We start from the raw sequence: 19476 nt of genomic DNA on the forward strand, positions 1-19476 counted from the left end.
GGAGGAGGAGGAGGAGGCTTAGAGAAATAAGCAGAGGTCTCATGACCTTAATAGATCTGGAAAGTAGTTGACTTATTCCATGTTGACGGAATGAATCGCATGGATGCAGAACAAAATAAGGAGAAAATAAGGAGGAAAAGGAGATAAGATAAGAAGAAAAAATAGATAAGAAATTTGAGAGACGATGAGGTCCTCATCAAAGATATGAAGCAATTCCTGGAATCAAATGGGAAATTAAATCTAGGTTCAGTTTCCAATTTGGGAGCTCAAGAGGACTCAAGCAAAGGAGATGTTTAGATGAAGCTAGTAAAGGAATCAACAGCAGATGCTGCATTCTCAATCCTTCTCGTCACCCCAAAAGCCACAAATTTGAAAGAAACCCTATGTGAGATTATCTCTAGAGATTCCCAGTCATCCAGGTCATGGATGAAGAAGTTCTGAAGAAGCTTCTTGGATGAGAAGTGAAACATCTTCAAGGGAAAAAAAAGGAAGTCTGATTGCCTCTTGCAAAAGCACCTTTGGGTCTCCATGGGAATCTATTCTTCTATGCAGAATCTCTCTACCATGGTCAAGACCATCAAATTCTGGCCATAATCTTTATAAGACCAACCAAATGTTGCCAAGAGTACCTTCTAATTTTGAATGACAGTAATTATAGCATGGAATAAAATACGTCAGTGGGTCCCTACTGGCATTCTGGACTGTACCATTAGGAACCCACCACTGGTGTAGAGTCTCCTGCTCAGGCAGCGGAGTTGGACTAGATGACCTACAAGGTCCCTTCCAACTCCGTTAATCTGAATATTGTGGGGGACCTGTGCCATTTGCAAAGATAAAATAAAATAAATGAAAACGACATTAGCTAATATCCAGGTTAAAAAGAAAAAAAGCAATTGATGCAATAGAGTCTACCCAAAAAAGCAATTGATGCAATAGAGTCTACCCAAAAAAGCAATTGATGCAATAGAGTCTACCCAAAAAAGCAATTGATGCAATAGAGTCTACCCAAAAAAGCAATTGATGCAATAGAGTCTACCTAAAACCAAGCTTAACTGAATTCCAGGATTTTTACTCGCAGGGAAAGGATTGGGCTTGTTCTAAACCAAACGGGCACCAGTCCAAATGGATAAAGCTTATAAATTAAATGATACAATAACTCTGTAAGGCTTACCAAGGCTTACTTATTGTTTTGAGAAGACAAAAAATATATATTTTGAAGTTCAAGGCGGTCTGTAATGGAAGCTGACTCTGATCTTAAAGGCTTTCTTCCCCTTATCCCTTGGGTTTTGGTTTCTTTTCTTTTTGTCTCTTTGGCACGATAAAAGAAATACACCCTGCAGCTGTTAAAGGGATTTCAATCTTGTCTTCCTTCTAATATCTCGGGTTTTAGCCCTAGCGTTGGAAACATAGGTAGAGGCAGAACAACTGGCAAAAATCCTGTTTGAAAGCTCCTGGTAGGGATAACAACTGCTCTGTGCCTCCTCTGGATGACCCACAGTGGGGAAAATACGATGGTGATTTAGTATTTCTTCAACACACACACACATTGCCCTCCGCCCTGGGAAAACCCTTCATCTCACGGCCCCTCCATCTGTCGCTGTCAGCCAAAAGATCTCTTCCTGAAGAAAGTTAATGCTAAATTCTCGAATTTGCTTCTGTCTTGTGTTTTGGGGGAAAAGCCTTGCCAGACGAAGAGTTCTGAAGCATTCGAAAGCTCCCAAACCTTCTCCATGACAGGTTGGTGCTCCTATTAAAGGCATTGCCCTCATGCAGATAGAAGCATGATGACCTACAGCAGTGATGGTGAACTTTTCCTCCCCCCCCCCCCCGGTGCTGAAACATTGGCGCGCGCACTACCATGCATGAGCAAATGCTCACACATATCTCAATGCCTGGGTGGGCAAAAACAGCTTCTCCCACCCCAGAGGAATCCCTCTGGAGGCTGGAAAAGGACTGTTTCCCAACTTCTGGTGGGCCTAGTAGGCTTGTGTTTTGCCCTCCCCAAGCTCCAAAGTCTTCCTTGGAGCCAGGGGAGGGTAAAAACGTCCTCCCCTGTCCCCCTGGAGGCTCTCTGGAAGCCAAAAATGCCCTCCTAGAGCCTCTGTGAGCCAAAAATAAGCTGGCCGGCACACACATGCACATTGGAGCTGAGCTAGGGCAACGGCTCACGTGCCAGCTGATGTGGCTTCCATGTGCCACCCATGCCACAGGTTTGCCATCACTGGCCTACAGGGTCCCTTCCAACTCTGTTAATCTGAATATTGTGGAGGACCTGTGCTGTTTTCCAAAAAAAAAAAAAAAATCTAATGTTTTTTTTTTAATGAAAACGACATTAACCAATATATAGTTTTGGGCTGCTGGGGGTGTCACACCAAAGCCATCATTTTGAATTGGAGACTTTGGCCTGACACAAACAGAAAAGTACTGTGGGAATTGGGGAGGGCTGGTTGCATGAGAGGAAAAGATACTAGCCACAACAAATTCCTTCCAGAAGATTCAAGGGAATCCCTTCATTTTTGCCGGCGCTGCTTTGAATCCCAGCGAGGGGAGCCTTAGGGGAATCCCCGCACTTTGGCTGGCAGGGGATTCCCAGTGGCGCAAGGCAAAAGGGGTGACTTTTGGGATGAGGTTGCACGCATTACTTGCTTTTACATTGATTCCTATGGGGAAAATTGCTTTGTCTTACGAACTTTTCTACTTACGAACCTGGTCACGGAACGAATTAAGTTCGTAAGACGAGGTATCACTGTACTTGAGTTTTCTCAGTAGGCTTGGATACGGGGCCATCTTAAATGAGAACCCTCCAGATTTGTGGTCTCAACCTTGGCAACTTTAAGACCTCTGGCCTTCAATTCCCAGAATCTCCCAGCCAACACATGTTGGGCTACAGTGAAACCTTGCTTTCAGAAAATGATTTAGCAGACAAGACTCTGGATACGAAATATGTTTTGTTTAGACACCCCTCTGAAACAGCTCGCAAGCCCACCCTTTGCCAAGAAGTCTAGAGGAGACAATTTCAACCTATCTTTGAGCCATGACAATATCCTTATGCAAATGAGGCAATGAGGGTCAACGCATGTCATTTGCATAACATTGCAGCTTCACTCACGTAAGGACAATCTTCCCACAGTTGGCCTCATTTCCATCCTGAAATCCGTTGCTGCGGTAATTACGGTTGCATCTAATGGACATCCTCCACTCACAAATGGGTCAATTAAATAAGATTACCTTGCACCGTAGTTAAATCTAATTCGTGGAGATGCCCCACATATTTAAAATAACAAAAAAAAATCATCCTTAATTTTTTTTAGATTAGAGAGAGAGAGAGAAAGAGAGAGAGATAAGGATGAGTCCTACAGGATTGTTGGATACCTTTTTCATTTTAAAAGATTTCCATGGCTGCAAAATAGATTTTAAAAGGGCATGGTTGTAGTCCCTCAACAATGGAGATTCACAAAGCAGAATTACAAAACGTTGGCAGCTTACTGGCCTTTCTGTAGAGATCTCCCAAAGTCTTTTGTCATACATGTGTATGTGCGTGTCGGGATCTATGGAAGCATGGAAATGCTTGACGTGACCCTCGTATAAGGACCACACGTCTCCGATTGTAACAACGACCTTCTTGTCAAGTAACACGTCAGGGCTAAGATGAGAATAGGGATGGTTTGTCTCAGAAGAACAACATTGGGTTGGGAAGGAGGTGTTCCTCTACATTGATTGGCAGGCATGAGAACTTTCGGAACGGGCCCCTCAAAATGTTCTTAACCCTTTTCTCCCCAGATATACTTCTGGGTCAAAGTGCAATACTGCAGGGAACGACCATTCTGTAGGTGACAGATGGCACTATTGGCAGGATCTAGAAGTCCGTAGACCGAGGAAATAACCGACGCGGGTTCAACACGAGGAACACGTACCCTGCTTGGAAGCTACATTTTCCATTTATGGCAATTCCACTTCGGACAGATAGAATAGTTCGTGTTTTGTATAAGACAGAAAGAGAGACGGCAAGAAAATTAAACTCTATGGATACGATTACAGGAGGAAGTGGCTGTCCATCGGAGATCACGTGGGTGCCGATGAAGGAAACGGGATGGAGTTGTGACGGGGGAGGCATGGACATCACTACAACAAGTGTGCTTCAGTGCGAAGCCAATGGAGTCCTTGACGAATGTAACGGACCAGGTTGGTCATACTGCTGTGTTGTGTCAATGGACCCATCACCAAGTCCAAGTCTATGAAGAACTCTGGAAAACAGGAAGAAGTGTTATGTTATGTTCATCTACAGAAGTCCCAAAATAAGTGGCATGGAATTTATTGGTTAGCTTTCTATGCTCCCAATTTTCTCCTCTCTCTCTCTCCATCCATTATCCATCTTCCATCTGTCATCTATTTATATATCTGTCATCTATATCTATCTGTCTGTCTGTCTGTCTGTCTGTCTGTCTGTCTGTCTGTCTGTCTGTCTGTCTGTCTATCTATCTATCTATCTATCTATCTATCTATCTATCTATCTACAGTATCTATCTATCTATCTATCTATCTATCTATCTATCTATCTATCTATCTATCTATCTATCTATCTATCTATCTATCTATCTATCTATCTATAACTGAAGCTTATAACTTCAGCCTGATGATGGTGAATGTGATTTCACTGAAACGTCACATAGATACTCAAAATATTACACGGGGTAAAACCCGAACTCAGAACAATCTACATACATGTACCCGTGAAAATCTATGAAAACAACTACCTACATACCTACCTACCTACCTACCATATCTATCTATCTATCTATCTATCTATCTATCTATCTATCTATCTATCTATCTATCTATCTATCTATCTATCTATCTACCTACCTACCTACCTATTCCTACCGTGGGGGCCAGTGTTCTCTCTAATTTTTTTGGGGGGTGAGCGGAAAAGTATAGTGTCTGAGCGGCAGTCCCTTCAGGACTGGGCGGCACAGAAATAATAATAAAATTTCCCTCTCGGCTTCTGGGCAGGTTTGGAAAACTCTGAGTTGATGATGATTTTTAAGTGAGCGATTGCTCACTGCTCAGCTTAGAGGGAACTATGGTGGGGGCAGCAGTGTCCATCCATCCATCCATCCATCCATCCATCCATCCATCCATCCATCCATCCATCTATCATCTATTGGTCTATTGCTATCTATTTTTCCATCATGTGCCCACCTTCCTATTATCTGTCTATCTGTCTGTCTGTCTATCCCTTCTGTGGGGGCAGCAGCCAATCACTGACTCCCCCCACTTTGGTGAAGAGTAAATGATTAAGGCATTTATGGGTAACCATGACTGCTTTACCACCAAGAGTAACAAAGGGGATCAGCGAACCAGCATCTTCTATTAACCTGCAAGATAAGAGATGCTGCCTCTACTCATTATCCAAGCAGAGGGAGGGGATACCTTTGTTTTCTTTCGTCAGTTTGTCGGCCATGTCCCAATGTTCATAGCTCCGCAAGACGTTGTTGGTGATGTTGACGTGACTGGCGGCCATGTGGTGGATCCGTTGGGGGATGCTGACAGTGCCCACCGAAGAGGAGCCCGTCGTGCTCGTGGTGCTTCCAAGGCTGCTGATGGGCGAGGGGCTCAGAGACATAGGGGAGGGGGTTTCTGTGCTCCTGGGAAAAGGATATTTATTTATTTATCTATTGGATTTGTATTTGTATGCCGCCCCTCTCTGGAGACTCGGGGTGGCTAACAGCAATAATAAAACAATGTACAATAATAATCCAATAAATACTAAAAAAGATTAAAAACCCATTAATATCAAAAACCAAACATACATACAGACATGCCATACATGAAATTGTAAAGGCCCAGGGGGAAAGAGCATCTCAATTCCCCCATGCCTGGCGGCAGAGGTGGCTTTTAAGAAGCTTACGAAAGGCAATGAGGGTGGGGGCAATTCTAATCTCTGGGGGGAGTTGGTTCCAGAGGGCCGGGGCCGCCACAGAGAAGGCTCTTCCCCTGGGTCCCGCCAAGCGGCATTGTTTTGTTGACGTGACCCGGAGAAGGCCCATTCTGTGGGACCTAACTGCTCACTGGGATTCGTGCAGCAGAAGGTATTCTCTGAGATAATCTGGTCTGGTGCCATGAAGGGCTTTATAGGTCATAACCAACACTTTGAATTGTGACCGGAAACTGATCGGCAACCAATGCAGATAAAGACCTGGTTGGTTTGATTTCTTTTCTTTTTAAAAAACTTTATTTAGAGTTTCCAATATAATAAAAAGAAAAAAAACATATACATATGCAGATCATGACCCATTTCTGAATCAAATTTGATTAGTTACTTTCATCAGTAAAGAAATAAAACGAATTTAACTTATTAAACTTTAGTATTTGTATGTTTCATCTGTTATTATCCAAATATGTTTTGATCTCTCGTCATCTGTTTACATTTTCCTCTTCTCAATCCAGTTGTACCATTTATCCCAAAGTTTGTTTTTTCATCTGCTTTCATGCCTTTGATATCTCTTGTCATCTTGTCCATCTCTGCGCATCTATAGATTTTTTTCTATTATTTGCTTTTCTGACGGGATTTCTTGGCTTTTCCAGTTTTGGGCATACGTAATTCTTGTAGCAGTTGGTTGGTTTGATTTCTATCGCACCTCTGGTTGTGAATCCAGCCAGCTCGATCAAACAAGTCTAAGCGGAGAGTCCTTACATCAGGCCGAAGCTATCATTTGGAGTTCGAGATTTTGGCCTGCCACAGTAGAACATTATAATGGTCATTTCCTAGTGCGACCAGAACAATCTAGAATTGAACACACTCAAAACCATAGAAATGGTGGTAGTAACCCCCCATCCCTCCACCTCTCATAATACTAGACAACACAGTATCAACAGTAGAGACCTTCAAATTCCTAGGTTCTATCATATCTCAAGACCTAAAATGGTCACCTAACATCAAAAACGTCATCAAAAAAGCACAACAAAGAATGTTCTTTCTGCACCAACTCAGGAAGCTCAAACTGTCCAAGGAGCTGCTGATACGGTTCTACCGAGGAATCATTGAGTCTGTCATCTGCACCTCTATCACTGTCTGGTTTGGTTCTTCAACCCAACAAGACCGACATAGACTTCAGAGGAGAATCAGAATTTCAGAAAATAACAATTGCTGCCAACCTGCTTCCATTGAGGACCTGTATATTGCAGGAGTAAAAAAAAAGGCTGTGAAAATATTGACTGACCTCTCGCATCCTGGACATAAAGTGTTTCAACTCCTACCCTCAAAACGTCTCTACAACTAGTCCAAGACAACTAGTCACAAGAACGCCATCATTCTGCTAAAGAAATAATTCCTTCACTACTGTCAAACTATTCACTAAATCTGCACTACTATTACTACTAGTTTTTTCATAACCATTCCTATCACCCATTTCCTCCCACCAATGACTATATGATTGTAACTTGTTGCTTGTATCCTTAAGATTTTTATTAATATTGATTGTTTCCTCACTGTTTATGTGACCCCTATGACAATCATTAAGTGTTGTACCTCCTGATTCTTGACAAATGTATCTTTTTCTATTATGTACACTGAGAGCATCTGCCCCAAAGACAAATTCCTTGTGTGTCCAATCACACTTGGCGAATAAAGAATTCTATTCTATTCTATAATGTTCTGTTCTGTTCTATTGTATTCTCGACAAATGTATATTTTATTTTATGTACACTGAGAGCATCTGCCCCAAAGACAAATTCCTTGTGTGTCCAATCACACTTGGCCAATAAAGAATTCTATTCTATTCTATAATGTTCAGTTCTGTTCTATTCTATTCTATTCTATTCTTGACAAATGTATATTTTATGTTATGTAAACTGAGAGCATCTGCACCAAAGACAAATTCCTTGTGTGTCCAACACACTTGGCCAATAAAGAATTCTATCTACCTACTCGGGGAGAAGCATTCTTCTTACTCAGCATAGTTTCAAGATGTCCTCAGCACCTTTTAAACAAATAAATGTGCAATTGCTCTCAATTCCTATCTTTTAGCTCCAAAGTGATTTAGGGGCAGTGTTCCAAAGAGAAATCTTTGATTAACTGCTGTCTTCAGTCGGATTTGTTTACTCGCTATGGTTGGTTGACTAATAAACATCAAAGCGAAGTAGGACAAACTAAAACGATTCGGGGGTTTCCCCCTCCACTTAAAAGTCTTTCAAATTTCCCTTCACGCTGCGAAGATTATTTTCAGGCTGTTAAATTAAAAAAGAATCCAGCTAGGCAATATGCTCTTAGATCCCCTAAGATTCCCTACGGAAGCCAATCGTGAGCCCAAAGGCTGTATCGAATTTGCATATTTTATTAACATTATTCCATTGTGCTTGACAATTAATCTGCTGGATATTGTGACAAGTGCAATTCCTGTCAGCCATTTCATTTCATTTCATTTTTTTCAGATTGAATAGTTAGCATCTGTCTCTTGCTAATGTTAACCCCCTCCCCAATTTTTTTTGGAATGCAACAGTCTACTTCAGAAAGCTGGTGTGAAATCTGATAGGATTAATGTCAAACTATGATGAAGATAGAATAGAATAGAATAGAGTAAAGTGGAGTGGAGTGGAGTAGAGAAGAGAAGAGTAGAATAGAATAGAATAGAATAGAATAGAAGAATAGAATTCTTTATTATGATTGGACACACAAGGAATTTGTCTTTGGTGCAAATAGATAGAAACAGGGAAAGACCACATGGTCCATCTAGTCTGTTCTTATACTATTTCCTAGAATAAAATAGAATAACAGAGTTGGAAGGGACCTCAGAGGTCTTCTAGTCCAACCCCTTGCAGGAAACCCTACACCATTGGAGACAAATGGTTACCCAACATCTTAAAAATGTCCAGCGTTGGAACACCCACAACTTCTGGAGGCAAGATGTTCCACTGATCAATTGCTGGAACTATCAGAAATTTTCTCCTTAGTTCTAAGTTGCTTCTCTCCTTGTTTAGTGTCCACCCATTGCTTCTTGTCCTACCCTCAGGTGCTTTGGAGAATAGCTGGACTCCCTCTTCTTTGTGGTGACCCCTGAGATACTGGAAGACTGCTATCATGTCTCCCCTGGTCCTTCTATTTGTTACATAGAAACATAGAAGATTGACGGCAGAAAAAGATCTCATGATCTGCCCTACCCTACTTCCTGTATACTGGAAGACCGCTATCATGTCTCCCCTGGTCCTCCTTTTCATTAAACTAACCATGCCCAGTTCCTGCAATCATTCTTTGTATGTTTTAGCCTCCAGTCCCCTAATCATCTTTGTTGCTCTTCTCTGCAATTTTTCTAGAGTCTCAACATCCTTTTTGCATCATGGCAACCAAAACTGAATGCAGTATTCCAAGTGTGGCCTTACCAAGGCTTTATAAACTGATATTAACATTTCATGTGATCTTGATTCTATCCCTCTGTTAATATAGATGATGAGGATGGACAGTGAAGAAAGACAGCAGGACAGAAGGGGTCAAAATATTCATGCTAATCACGTAGCATGTAGTCTCTTCTCTAAAGTATCCATGATTTTTTCAGTCTAGCTTAGTATCAATATATGGAGTTGGCATTTAATCTGTACCAACTCAGTTCGAGTTTTAATTGGCCAATTCAGCAAAGAGTTAAAAATAGCAGTACGTTGGGACCTGTTAATAGGTCTCATTTTGTTCCATTGACTATTGACCATGGTGATGATTATTGGTAGGATGTTCTTCCATCTACCACTTTTGGGTAGTATCACAAACGTTGCTTCCCCACTGAAACTGGTACCACAGGTTGATGTGAGGTGAGGAGGAGACTGAAGTCACTTGTCTCTTGTGGGTGTTGGTCTAAACTTGACTGTAAAAAATATGACTTCAGTAACCGAGTTGTCGAAGCATGGAACTCATTACCGGACTCCATAGCGTCATCCCCAAACCCCCAACACTTTACCCTTAGATTATCTATGGTTGACCTATCCAGATTCCTAAGAGGTCAGTAAGGGGCAAGTACAAGTGCCCTAGAGTGCCTTCCATCCCCTGTCCTATTGCTCTCCTGTATCTCCTATACCTTTCTTCTATTCCTATATCTCTTCTTCTATTCTTTCATTGATAAGTTCTATTCCTATATCTTATTTTCTATTCTTTCTTAGATATATTTTACTATGAGTATCTCCTCTATAACCTTCATCATGTATTTTACTATGTGTATATAGATATATACATATATACGTCACATGTTTTTTTTTGCTGAATTTGAAAATTAAGGGAGACTAGGATAGATCTATTTCAGCCTTATTTTGGCCTCATCAGCTAGCCATACCCACTGGGACTTGAACCTACAACCTTTGCCTTGTAAGGCAGAGAATTATCCTCTAGGCTACAGTATCCAATCCCTTCAGCTATATATATATATACCCACTAAAACTCTCACTGTGTATTGGACAAAATAAATAAAAAATAAATAAAATAAATAAATGACTGGAGAGATCATGATTCAAGGCTACCTATAGCCAGGAAACAAAGTGATGTTTCCTTCCTTCCTTCCTTCCTTCCTTCCTTCCTTCCTTCCTTCCTTCCTTCCTTCCTTCCTTATTCTTCTTTTTCCCTTCCCTTTCCTTCTTTCCTTCCTTCTTTTCCTCCCTCCCTTGTTTCATTTTATTCTTCTTTCTTACCTTCCCCTTCCTTCCTTCTCTCCCTCCCTCCCTCCTTCCTTCCTCCTTCTTTCTTTCCTGTCTTTACCTCATTTAGGAAACAGCCTGAATTATTGACTAATAATTGATGGGGAGAAAAATACAATTTTTCTATAATAGCTTAGCCCCTTTCTCTATAAACTGTTCTTAATCCCTCTTCCTGGGTGGTAGAAGGCATCACATACAGCATTAATCCTACACTTCTGCAGGCATTCTCAGGGCTTTTAAATTCTTTGGCATCAAATCACCAGGATAGTGTTTTCTATGAAGTTATCTTCACAGAAAACACTTCGCAGTTACCTACATGGTGCTCACTAATCCTCCCACGTGTGTTTTCTTTTAAACACCAACAATTAGGAAAACACCTGCCAGCTCAGAGTACTATGGGATAGCTGCCCCTAAGCGGAATTTTACATTCAAGCCAGACTTCAGTAACCCTTTAAAAAAGCATTTGAAGCTGATCAAAATTCCAAAAAATTCATATAATGTGAATTTGATTTCAGAGGTACTTGATTTATCCACTGGATAGAGGGATAGCATCAAGATCATGTGAAGTGTTAATGAGCCATTTTATAATGTCTTGGTAAAGCCACACTTGGAATACGACATCCAATTTCGGTTGCCATGATGTAAAAAAGATGTTGAGACCAATAGTGGACTTCATTTACCTTTGTTGCACAAGTCAAAAAGAGGGCAGTGAAAATATTGACTGACCCCTCGCATCCTGGACATAAACTGTTTCAACTCCTGCCCTCAAAACGTCGCTCCAGAGCACTGCACACCAAGACAACAAGATACAAAAACAGTTTTTTCCCAAACATCATCAAAAAAGCACAACAAAGGATGTTCTTTCTGCGCCAACTCAGGAAGCTCAAACTGCCCAAGGAGCTGCTGATACGGTTCTGCAGAGGAATCATTGAGTCTGTCATCTGCACCTCTATCACTGTCTGGTTTGGTTCTGCAACCCAACAGGACCAACACAGATTTCAGAGGAGAATCAGAACTTCAGAAAAAAACAATTGCTGCCCACCTGCCTTCCATTGAGGACATGGAGATTGCAGGAGTAAAAAAAAAGGCTGTGAAAATATTGACTGACCTCTTGCATCCTGGACATAAAGTGTTTCAACTCCTACCCTCAAAACGTTGCTAAAGAGCACTGCACACCAAGACAACTAGACACAAGAATGCCATCACTCTGCTAAACAAATAATTCCCTCAACACTGTCAAACTATTTACTAAGACTGCACTACTATTACTACTAGTTTTTCTCATCATTCCTATCACCCATTTCCTCCTATTTAGGACTGTATGACTGTAACTTGTTGCTTGGATCCTTAAGATTTTTATTAATATTGATTGTTTCTTCATTGCTTATTTGACCCTTATGGCGATCATTAAGTGTCGTACCTCGTGATTCTTGACAAACGTATCTTTTTCTTTTATATACACTGAGAGCATATGCACCAAGACAAATTCCGTGTGTGTCCAATCATGCTTGGCCAATAAAGGATGAGAAAGGAAATAAGAGGGAGGGAGGGAAGCAGTTAAGGAAGGAGTGAAGGAAGGAAGGAAGGAAGGAAGGAAGGAAGGAAGGGGAAGGTAAGAAAGAATAAAATGAAAGAAGGGAGGGAGGAAAAGAAGGAAGGAAGGAAGGAAAGAAGGAACGGGAAGGAAAAAGAGAAGGAAGGAAGCAAGGAAGGAGAAGATAATAAGTGCAATAGCACTTAGATATATTTATTTTATTTATTTATTTATTCGATTTTTATGCCGCCCTTCTCCTTAGAGTCAGGGCGGCTTACAACATGTTAGCAATAGCACTTTTTCACAGAGCCAGCCTATTGCCCCCACCATCCGGGTCTTCATTTGACCCACCACGGAAGGATGGAAGGCTGAGTCAACCTTGAGCCGGTGATGAGATTTGAACCGCTGACCTTCAGATCTACAGTCAGCTTCAGTGGCCTGCAGTACAGCATATATACAGTGTTCCCTCGATTTCCGCGGGAGATGTGTTCCGAGACCGCCCGCAAAAGTCGAATTTCCGCGAAGTAGAGATGAGGAAGTAAATACACTATTTTTGGCTATGAACAGTATCACAAACCTTCCCTTAAGCACTTTAAACCCCTAAATTGCAATTTCCCATTCCCTTAGCAACCATTCAGAATATTACTCACCCTGTTTATTTATTAAAGTTTATTAAAAAAAACATTTATTAAAGGCAAACAAAAGTTTGGCAATGACATATGATGTCATCGGGTGGGAAAAAACCGTGGTATAAGGAAAAAAAACCATGAAGTATTTTTTAATTAATATTTTTGAAAAACCGTGGTATAGACTTTTCGCGAAGTTTGAACCCGCGAAAATCGAGGGAACACTGTACCACTTTATTGACCATGTTTTCCAGCCCTCTCTAAGCGGTTTATAGAGTCAGCCTTTTGCCCCCAACAATCTGGGTCCTCATTTGACCCACCTTGGAAGGATGGAAGGTTGAGTCCAACCTTAAGCCTGGTGAGATTTGGACTGTCAAATTTGCAAGCAGCCAGCAGGAGGAGCCTGCAGTATTGCACTCTAAGCACTGCACCATGGCAGCTGTGTTGCGTTCCACTTCGGGAGATGAAACATCTCAGTCAACACGCAAGGTCGCTCTGCACCAGGTCCATATAATCTCAAGAGTTCTGATGGAGCAACGTCTTCATCCTCCTCACCTGCTTTCCCCACGAGGCATCCTTGGCCCAGGGTTCAAGGGAACGCCATCAAGGATGGAAAACAAGTCGTCCTTCGTACCTTACCGTGGTTCCCTTCTCTGTCTGTATCAATGCCTGCCCTGCATGATGGATGACTCTGTTGTGACAACGCCTCCTATTCTTTATGGTCGGAGACACAACTCCTGGTGGCACGTTATTCATGGTAGACAGGCTGCGTTCAGCTCGGGTGATCTCAACACGCGCCTGACAATAAGTGCAAGTGGCACAGCATCCAAATGTCTATGCGGTTAATAAAATCGAGCTTCAGGTGTTGAAATCAGCGACCTTTGCACTGAATTAGAGCAGATGTTAGATGCTCTTCTTTGAGTTCCATAATGCTTCCAGTTTAGTAACACCGGTTATCGCATATCCATTCAACAACGGTTGGCTTTGATTACTGAACAAATCACCATTGGTGGGGAAATAGAGACATTAAATTTGATCTTAAGCTTTTCTTAGAAAAAATAGCCAGTGGAACAGCTTGCCTCCAGAAGTTGTGAATGTTCCAACTTTGGAAGTTTTTAAGATGATGTTGGATAGCCATTTGTCGGAAATAGTGTAGGGTTTCCTGCCCAAGCAGAGGGTTGGACTAGAAGACCTCCAAGGCCCCTTCCAACTTTGCTGCTGCTGCTGTTGTTGTTATTATTGTTGTTTTTTGTTATTATTATTATTGTATTCACAAAAACAGTAATACACAGCAAACAAGATTTATATGCTGGATTTTGTATCACCATATCACAAGTCAAACACTTCCCAAGCATCACAGAGTTGGCCTTCTCCGGGTCCCATCGACCAAACAATGTTGTTTGGCAGGCCCAAGGGGAAGAGCCTTCTCTGTGGCGGCCCTGGCCCTCTGGAATCAACTCCCCCCGGAGATTAGAACGGCCCCCACCCTCCTTGTCTTTCGCACGTTTCTCAAGACCCAACTTTATCACCAGGCATGGGGGAACTAAACATCTCCCCCAGGCTTTCTTTTATTTTTATGTTTGGTATGTATGTGTTGTATGGTTTTTAATTGTTGGGGGGTTTTATATAATTTTTATTATTAGATTTGTTCCATTGTTACACTGTTTCTTATTACTGTTGTGAGCCGCCCTGAGTCTTCGGAGAGGGGCGGCATACAAATCTAATAAATTGAATTGAATTGAATTGAATCTAGGACAGTGTGATATATTATTATTAATAATAATAATTATAATTTATTATTGTTGTTGTTATTGTTATTGCTATTGTTATTTTGTTGTTGTTATTGTTGTTATTTTGTTGTTGTTATTATTGTTGTTATTGTTGTTATTGTTGTTGTTGTTATTATTATTATTATTATTATTATTATTATTATTATTATTATTTGTTCTACTGGAATGCTGTGGCTCTTTCTAACCAACTTCTTTAGGGTTTTCAATTGGGTTGGAGGAGAATGTGTGATCCATCTCTCTACATAAACCTTCTCAAACCTCAGCCCATGGAACATTAAACCTAATTTAACAACCAATTTTCGTTGACCAAGCAACCTCTTCCCAATATCCCATTTTACAATTCCCCTCCAGGAAGGAAGGATACTTACTTGCCTCCCCAAGGAGAAGGGGCCTGTGAAACTTTGGATGAATTCTGATGAAAAGAGAGAAAGAAAGAGAGATAGAGCTAATGAAGAAGGCATAGAACAGCTTTAGCAAATCAAATAATTGTTTGCATTTTTTAAAATCCAAAGTGTGTGTGTTACCTTTCATAACCCTTGAGCGCAAATATGAATGTTTCACAGAATTAGGTAACTATGGCAATATATTTACACACACAACACAAAGACTTTTGCAAAACACGCATGCACTGGCACACACACATAGTGTGTGTGAGAGTACATGTATGTTTTGCAAAAGTGGCCACGTGAAACATCACTAATAGGGTGGCACTTTCTGTCCTGAGGGACAATTAAACAGAATACACCCCTACATCCCCTTTGTAAAAATTCTGGAGCCAAACTTTGTGGTGGAGGCCTTAAAGTACCGTATTTTTCGGAGAATAAGATGCAACTTTTTCCTCCCTAAAAGAGGTTGATAATTTGGGTGCATCTTATATTCTGAATGTAGCTTTTCCCCCCAGCCCTAACTAGCTGCTAACAATCTTTTCAGCTCTTACCTTGCAGGTTCTTTCATTGTTACTCTGTGCAAAAAATGTTTTCCAAGCTCTAAGTCTTTGCAGGGTTTTTCTCTCCCATTGTTCTAACTTGCTCCAATGTTTCTTTCCAGACCTAACCAGGTGCTAACATTGTTCCCAGCTCTTACTGGCTTGCAAGCTCTTTCACTGTTACTCTCTGCCAAGCTATGTTTTCCAAACCCTGTCTTTGTAGGTTTTTTTATTGCTCTACTTGCTCCAATGTTTCTTTCCAGACCTAACCAGGTGCTAACGATGTTCCCAGCTCTTACCCATTTGCAAGCTCTTTCATTGTTACTCTCTGCAAAGAATGTTTCCAAGCCCTAAGACTTTCCAGGGTTTTTTCCATTATTCTGCTAGCTCCAAATGTTTCTTTTCAGGTGCTAACAATGTTCCCAGCTCTTACTGGCTTGCAAGCTCTTTCATTGTTACTCTCTCTGAATAAAGTTTTTTAAAAAGCCCTAATCAGGGGATACAATAATATGTTGAAGCTGACCATGCTAATGACGCTAGCCAGATGAATACCTGGGAAGCAGATTCTTTTCCCTATTTTCCTCCCCAAAAACTAAGGCGCGTCTTATACTCTGAAAAATACGGTAAGTTTTGGGAGAGAAAAGTATTTTTGCAAAGAAATAAAAATAAAAATAAATCTTGTATCCAAAGTCATCCTTTATTTGTCTTTGGGGAATGATTTCTTTTAAGGGATCTCCACTTCATTCTCTCCTATCCCTCTTCCCTCCCAAACCCTTAATAACAAGGCTTCTGTGTGGTTTCACCCTTTGGTGGCTATATGCGGTAACAAACTGTTGTGTCCCAGCTGCAAAAACACAGTCTCTCTCTCTCCCCCTCCCTCCCTCTCCCCCTCCTTCTCTCTCCCTTTCTGCATTAAAAGCAATTCAATGTCATTCACCTTAAAATATTCCATCAAGGATCTGGAATACTTCATTGCATGATCCTTCTTCAGTTTAAACATCCTCAGATAGAGAAGGGATAAGCAGCGGTAGCTATAGTAATTGGGAAACACAGACAAACACAGACTTTATGATATTTCCCAAAGATATGATCTGCGGGCATCAACCGCAGTAGAAAAGTACATTGGGTTAGTACTGACCTATTTTGAAAATGATTTTTTTTAATTACAAGTGTTTACAAAGAGACAAGAGACAATATAGGGGAAGAAAGAAAGAGAGAAAGAGAGGGAGGGAAGGAAGAAAGGAAGGAAGAAAGAAAGGAAAGAAAAAAGAAAGGGAAAGGAAGGAAAGGAAAGAAGGAAGAAAAGAAAGAAAGAAAGAACAAACAAATGGAAGAAATGAAGGAAGGAATGGAAAAAAGGAAGGAGAAAGAAAGGAAGGGAAAGGAAAGGAAGGAAAGAAGGAAGGAAGGAAAAAAGAAAGAAAGAAGAAAAAAGGAACGAACAAATAAACAAATGGAAGAAAGGAAGGAAGGAATGGAAAAAAGGAAGGAAAGAGAAAGAAAGAAAGAAAGAAAGAAAGAAAGGCAATAAAAGAAAAAAGTTACAAGAGAGCCACATGAATACAGACATTTCTCGACTTACAACCACTTGTTTATAGTTATTTTTAATGACTGAAGTTACCAAAGTGACTTACAACAAGTCCTCACATTTACAACTATTCCAGGTGATCCAAATTTGAGCATTTGGCAACTGCCTTGTATTTACAATGTGCAACATCCAGGGGTCATATATGATCGTAATTCATGACCTTAGCTGGCTTCTGGCAAACAAAGTTAGTGGGAAACCTAGTTACCCACTTACCAACCATGGCTTAACTCAATGAATGTAGTGATTGGCTTAAGAACTGTGAAAGTAACCATTTCCAAGGACTCCCTTGGTCACTGTCCTGCTTAGCAACAGAGATTCTACTCCCAAATCTAGTTGCAAGTAGAGGACTGCTTGTAAGGAAAAGAGTGAGGAAGAGGCAGATGAAGGGAGTCCCAGGGGAGAAGGACAGAGGAGGAAGAGGAGGAAGAAACGGCAAGCAATATCAAGGGAAGCGAGAGAAGGCAGAAGACTCAATTCTGATCTTCTCAACTTTAGTAACAAGACAATTGAGAAAGGAGGACGACGTCTCACCAGAGAACTGCAAGTTTCTTGTCTCCTTCCGTGGCGGAAGACCCCGTGAAGTTCTTAAGTCTCATGGCATACCTTCAAAGAGAGATGGAGGATGAGAGGTTGAACAGGTGACGTCAAGGATCAACGGTGGTACCCACAGACACAACTTAAGGATCTCAGAGTTGTAAGCAAGTGGCAGGGCATCCATGAGCAGCTGCTACATTATTTGATAAACATAGCATGAGAAATACAGTACCTGCAGTCAGTCAGAATAGAGTTGGAAAGGGACCTTGGAGGTCTTCTAGTCCAACCCCCTGCTCAAGCAAGGAGCCCCTGTAGCATTTCAGACAAGAAACCTTCCAATCTGTGAAAAGCGTCCAATGAAGAAGCACCCACCACTTCTGAAGGCAACTTCTTTTCCACTGGTTAATTGTCCTCACTGTTAGGAAGTTTCTCCTCAATTCAATGTTGCTTCTCTCCTTGGTTAGTTTCCATCCATTGCTTCTCATCCTGATCTGTCTGTCTGTCTGTCATGTTTCATCCATCCATCTCTCTCTCTCTCTCTCTCTCTCTCTCTCTCTATCTATCTATCTATCTATCTATCTATCTATCTATCTAATCTATCCATCCATCTATTATCCCTATCTATCTATCTATCTATCTATCTATCTATCTATCTATCTATCTATCTATCTATCTATCATCTATCTATCTATCTATCTATCTATCTATCTATCTATCTATCTATCTATCTATCTATCTAATCTATCCATCCATCTATTATCCCTATCTATCTATCTACCTACCTATCTATCTGTCTATATCTATCATATCCATCCATCCATCCATCCATCAACTCTCCCTATCCCTCTCCCCCCACTCTCTCTCACATTCTCTCTCCCTCCCTGCCTTCCTCCCTCTCTCCCCCTCCCCCCATCTATCACCTTTATCTATCTTCACCCTCACTTCTCTGGAGTCTTTCACTCTCATCTCCCCTACACACTCTGCCTTCTGAAAATCAAATCACCATCCCATAAAAACCATTGTCCTGAGCCTTAATGCAATCTCACAGCGCTTGCATTAAGGATAAGTAATAGAGTTCATTGTTGCATAAGAAAGTTTTAAGGTATTCTGGCAACTTCATTTACCAGGAAAGAGTGGAGTGTAGGTGAATGGCAGTGTGTTGATCACACTAGTGTGCTGTCACACCCCTCACTGTTATGATATGCTGGTTATGGAAGCTCCTTTTGAGCTATGTTGGCTGGGGAATTCTGAGAATATGTATAATCTGTAATTCAAAATAATATGTGATGGGAATGACATAAGAAAAATTAATAAAGAGATTTAAAAAAAATAAAAAAAAATAAAGTTGCCAAGTTTGGAGGGAACTTTCTGCTTGGTGACACTATACAGATATTTTCAGTAAATAAATATACAAACAGTCTTATTGACTATAAATGGGATGCGTTTTTTCTCTTCCCTCTTCCTTTCTGGTCCTATCTAAGCAAATGTTTACATGCTGAAGCCCTTATCTGCCAAAATTCATTCTGGGGCAATTATTTTACGGCTAATTGATAAACTCTAAAAAAGGCAGGATTTATAACCGAGACCTCAACGGCCTCCCTTTAATATTTGGAATGATCAAACTAACCCTTTCCGAGATAAATGTGACAGCCCAGCGCTGAAATTATGATGCTTTAACTGCCATCCACTGCATTTCAATTTTAATTATACGAATATTGCAAATTATACAACACCCTTATTATCCCCTAACAGGGCTAATTTATAAGAACAGGGCCCATCAATTATAAATTTTCCGTGCCGTTCGTAAAATG

At 40.9% G+C, this 19476-nt stretch overlaps 1 protein-coding gene across 1 annotated transcript in view; it reads right to left on the bottom strand.

Moving 5' to 3' along the window:
* Nucleotides 1-3846: 3846 nt before the first annotated feature.
* Nucleotides 3847-19476, bottom strand: part of AFF2 (ALF transcription elongation factor 2) — a 331886-nt gene continuing 316256 nt past the window's right edge. The window contains 5 exon segments of the mRNA XM_070759954.1: nucleotides 3847-4244; nucleotides 5431-5645; nucleotides 14987-15030; nucleotides 16481-16574; nucleotides 17663-17734. Coding sequence (XP_070616055.1) covers nucleotides 4123-4244; nucleotides 5431-5645; nucleotides 14987-15030; nucleotides 16481-16574; nucleotides 17663-17734 — 547 coding nt within the window. The 3' untranslated portion in view covers nucleotides 3847-4122.

Source organism: Erythrolamprus reginae, chromosome 8 (assembly GCF_031021105.1).
Source record: "Erythrolamprus reginae isolate rEryReg1 chromosome 8, rEryReg1.hap1, whole genome shotgun sequence".
Taxonomy (NCBI): domain Eukaryota; kingdom Metazoa; phylum Chordata; class Lepidosauria; order Squamata; family Dipsadidae; genus Erythrolamprus; species Erythrolamprus reginae.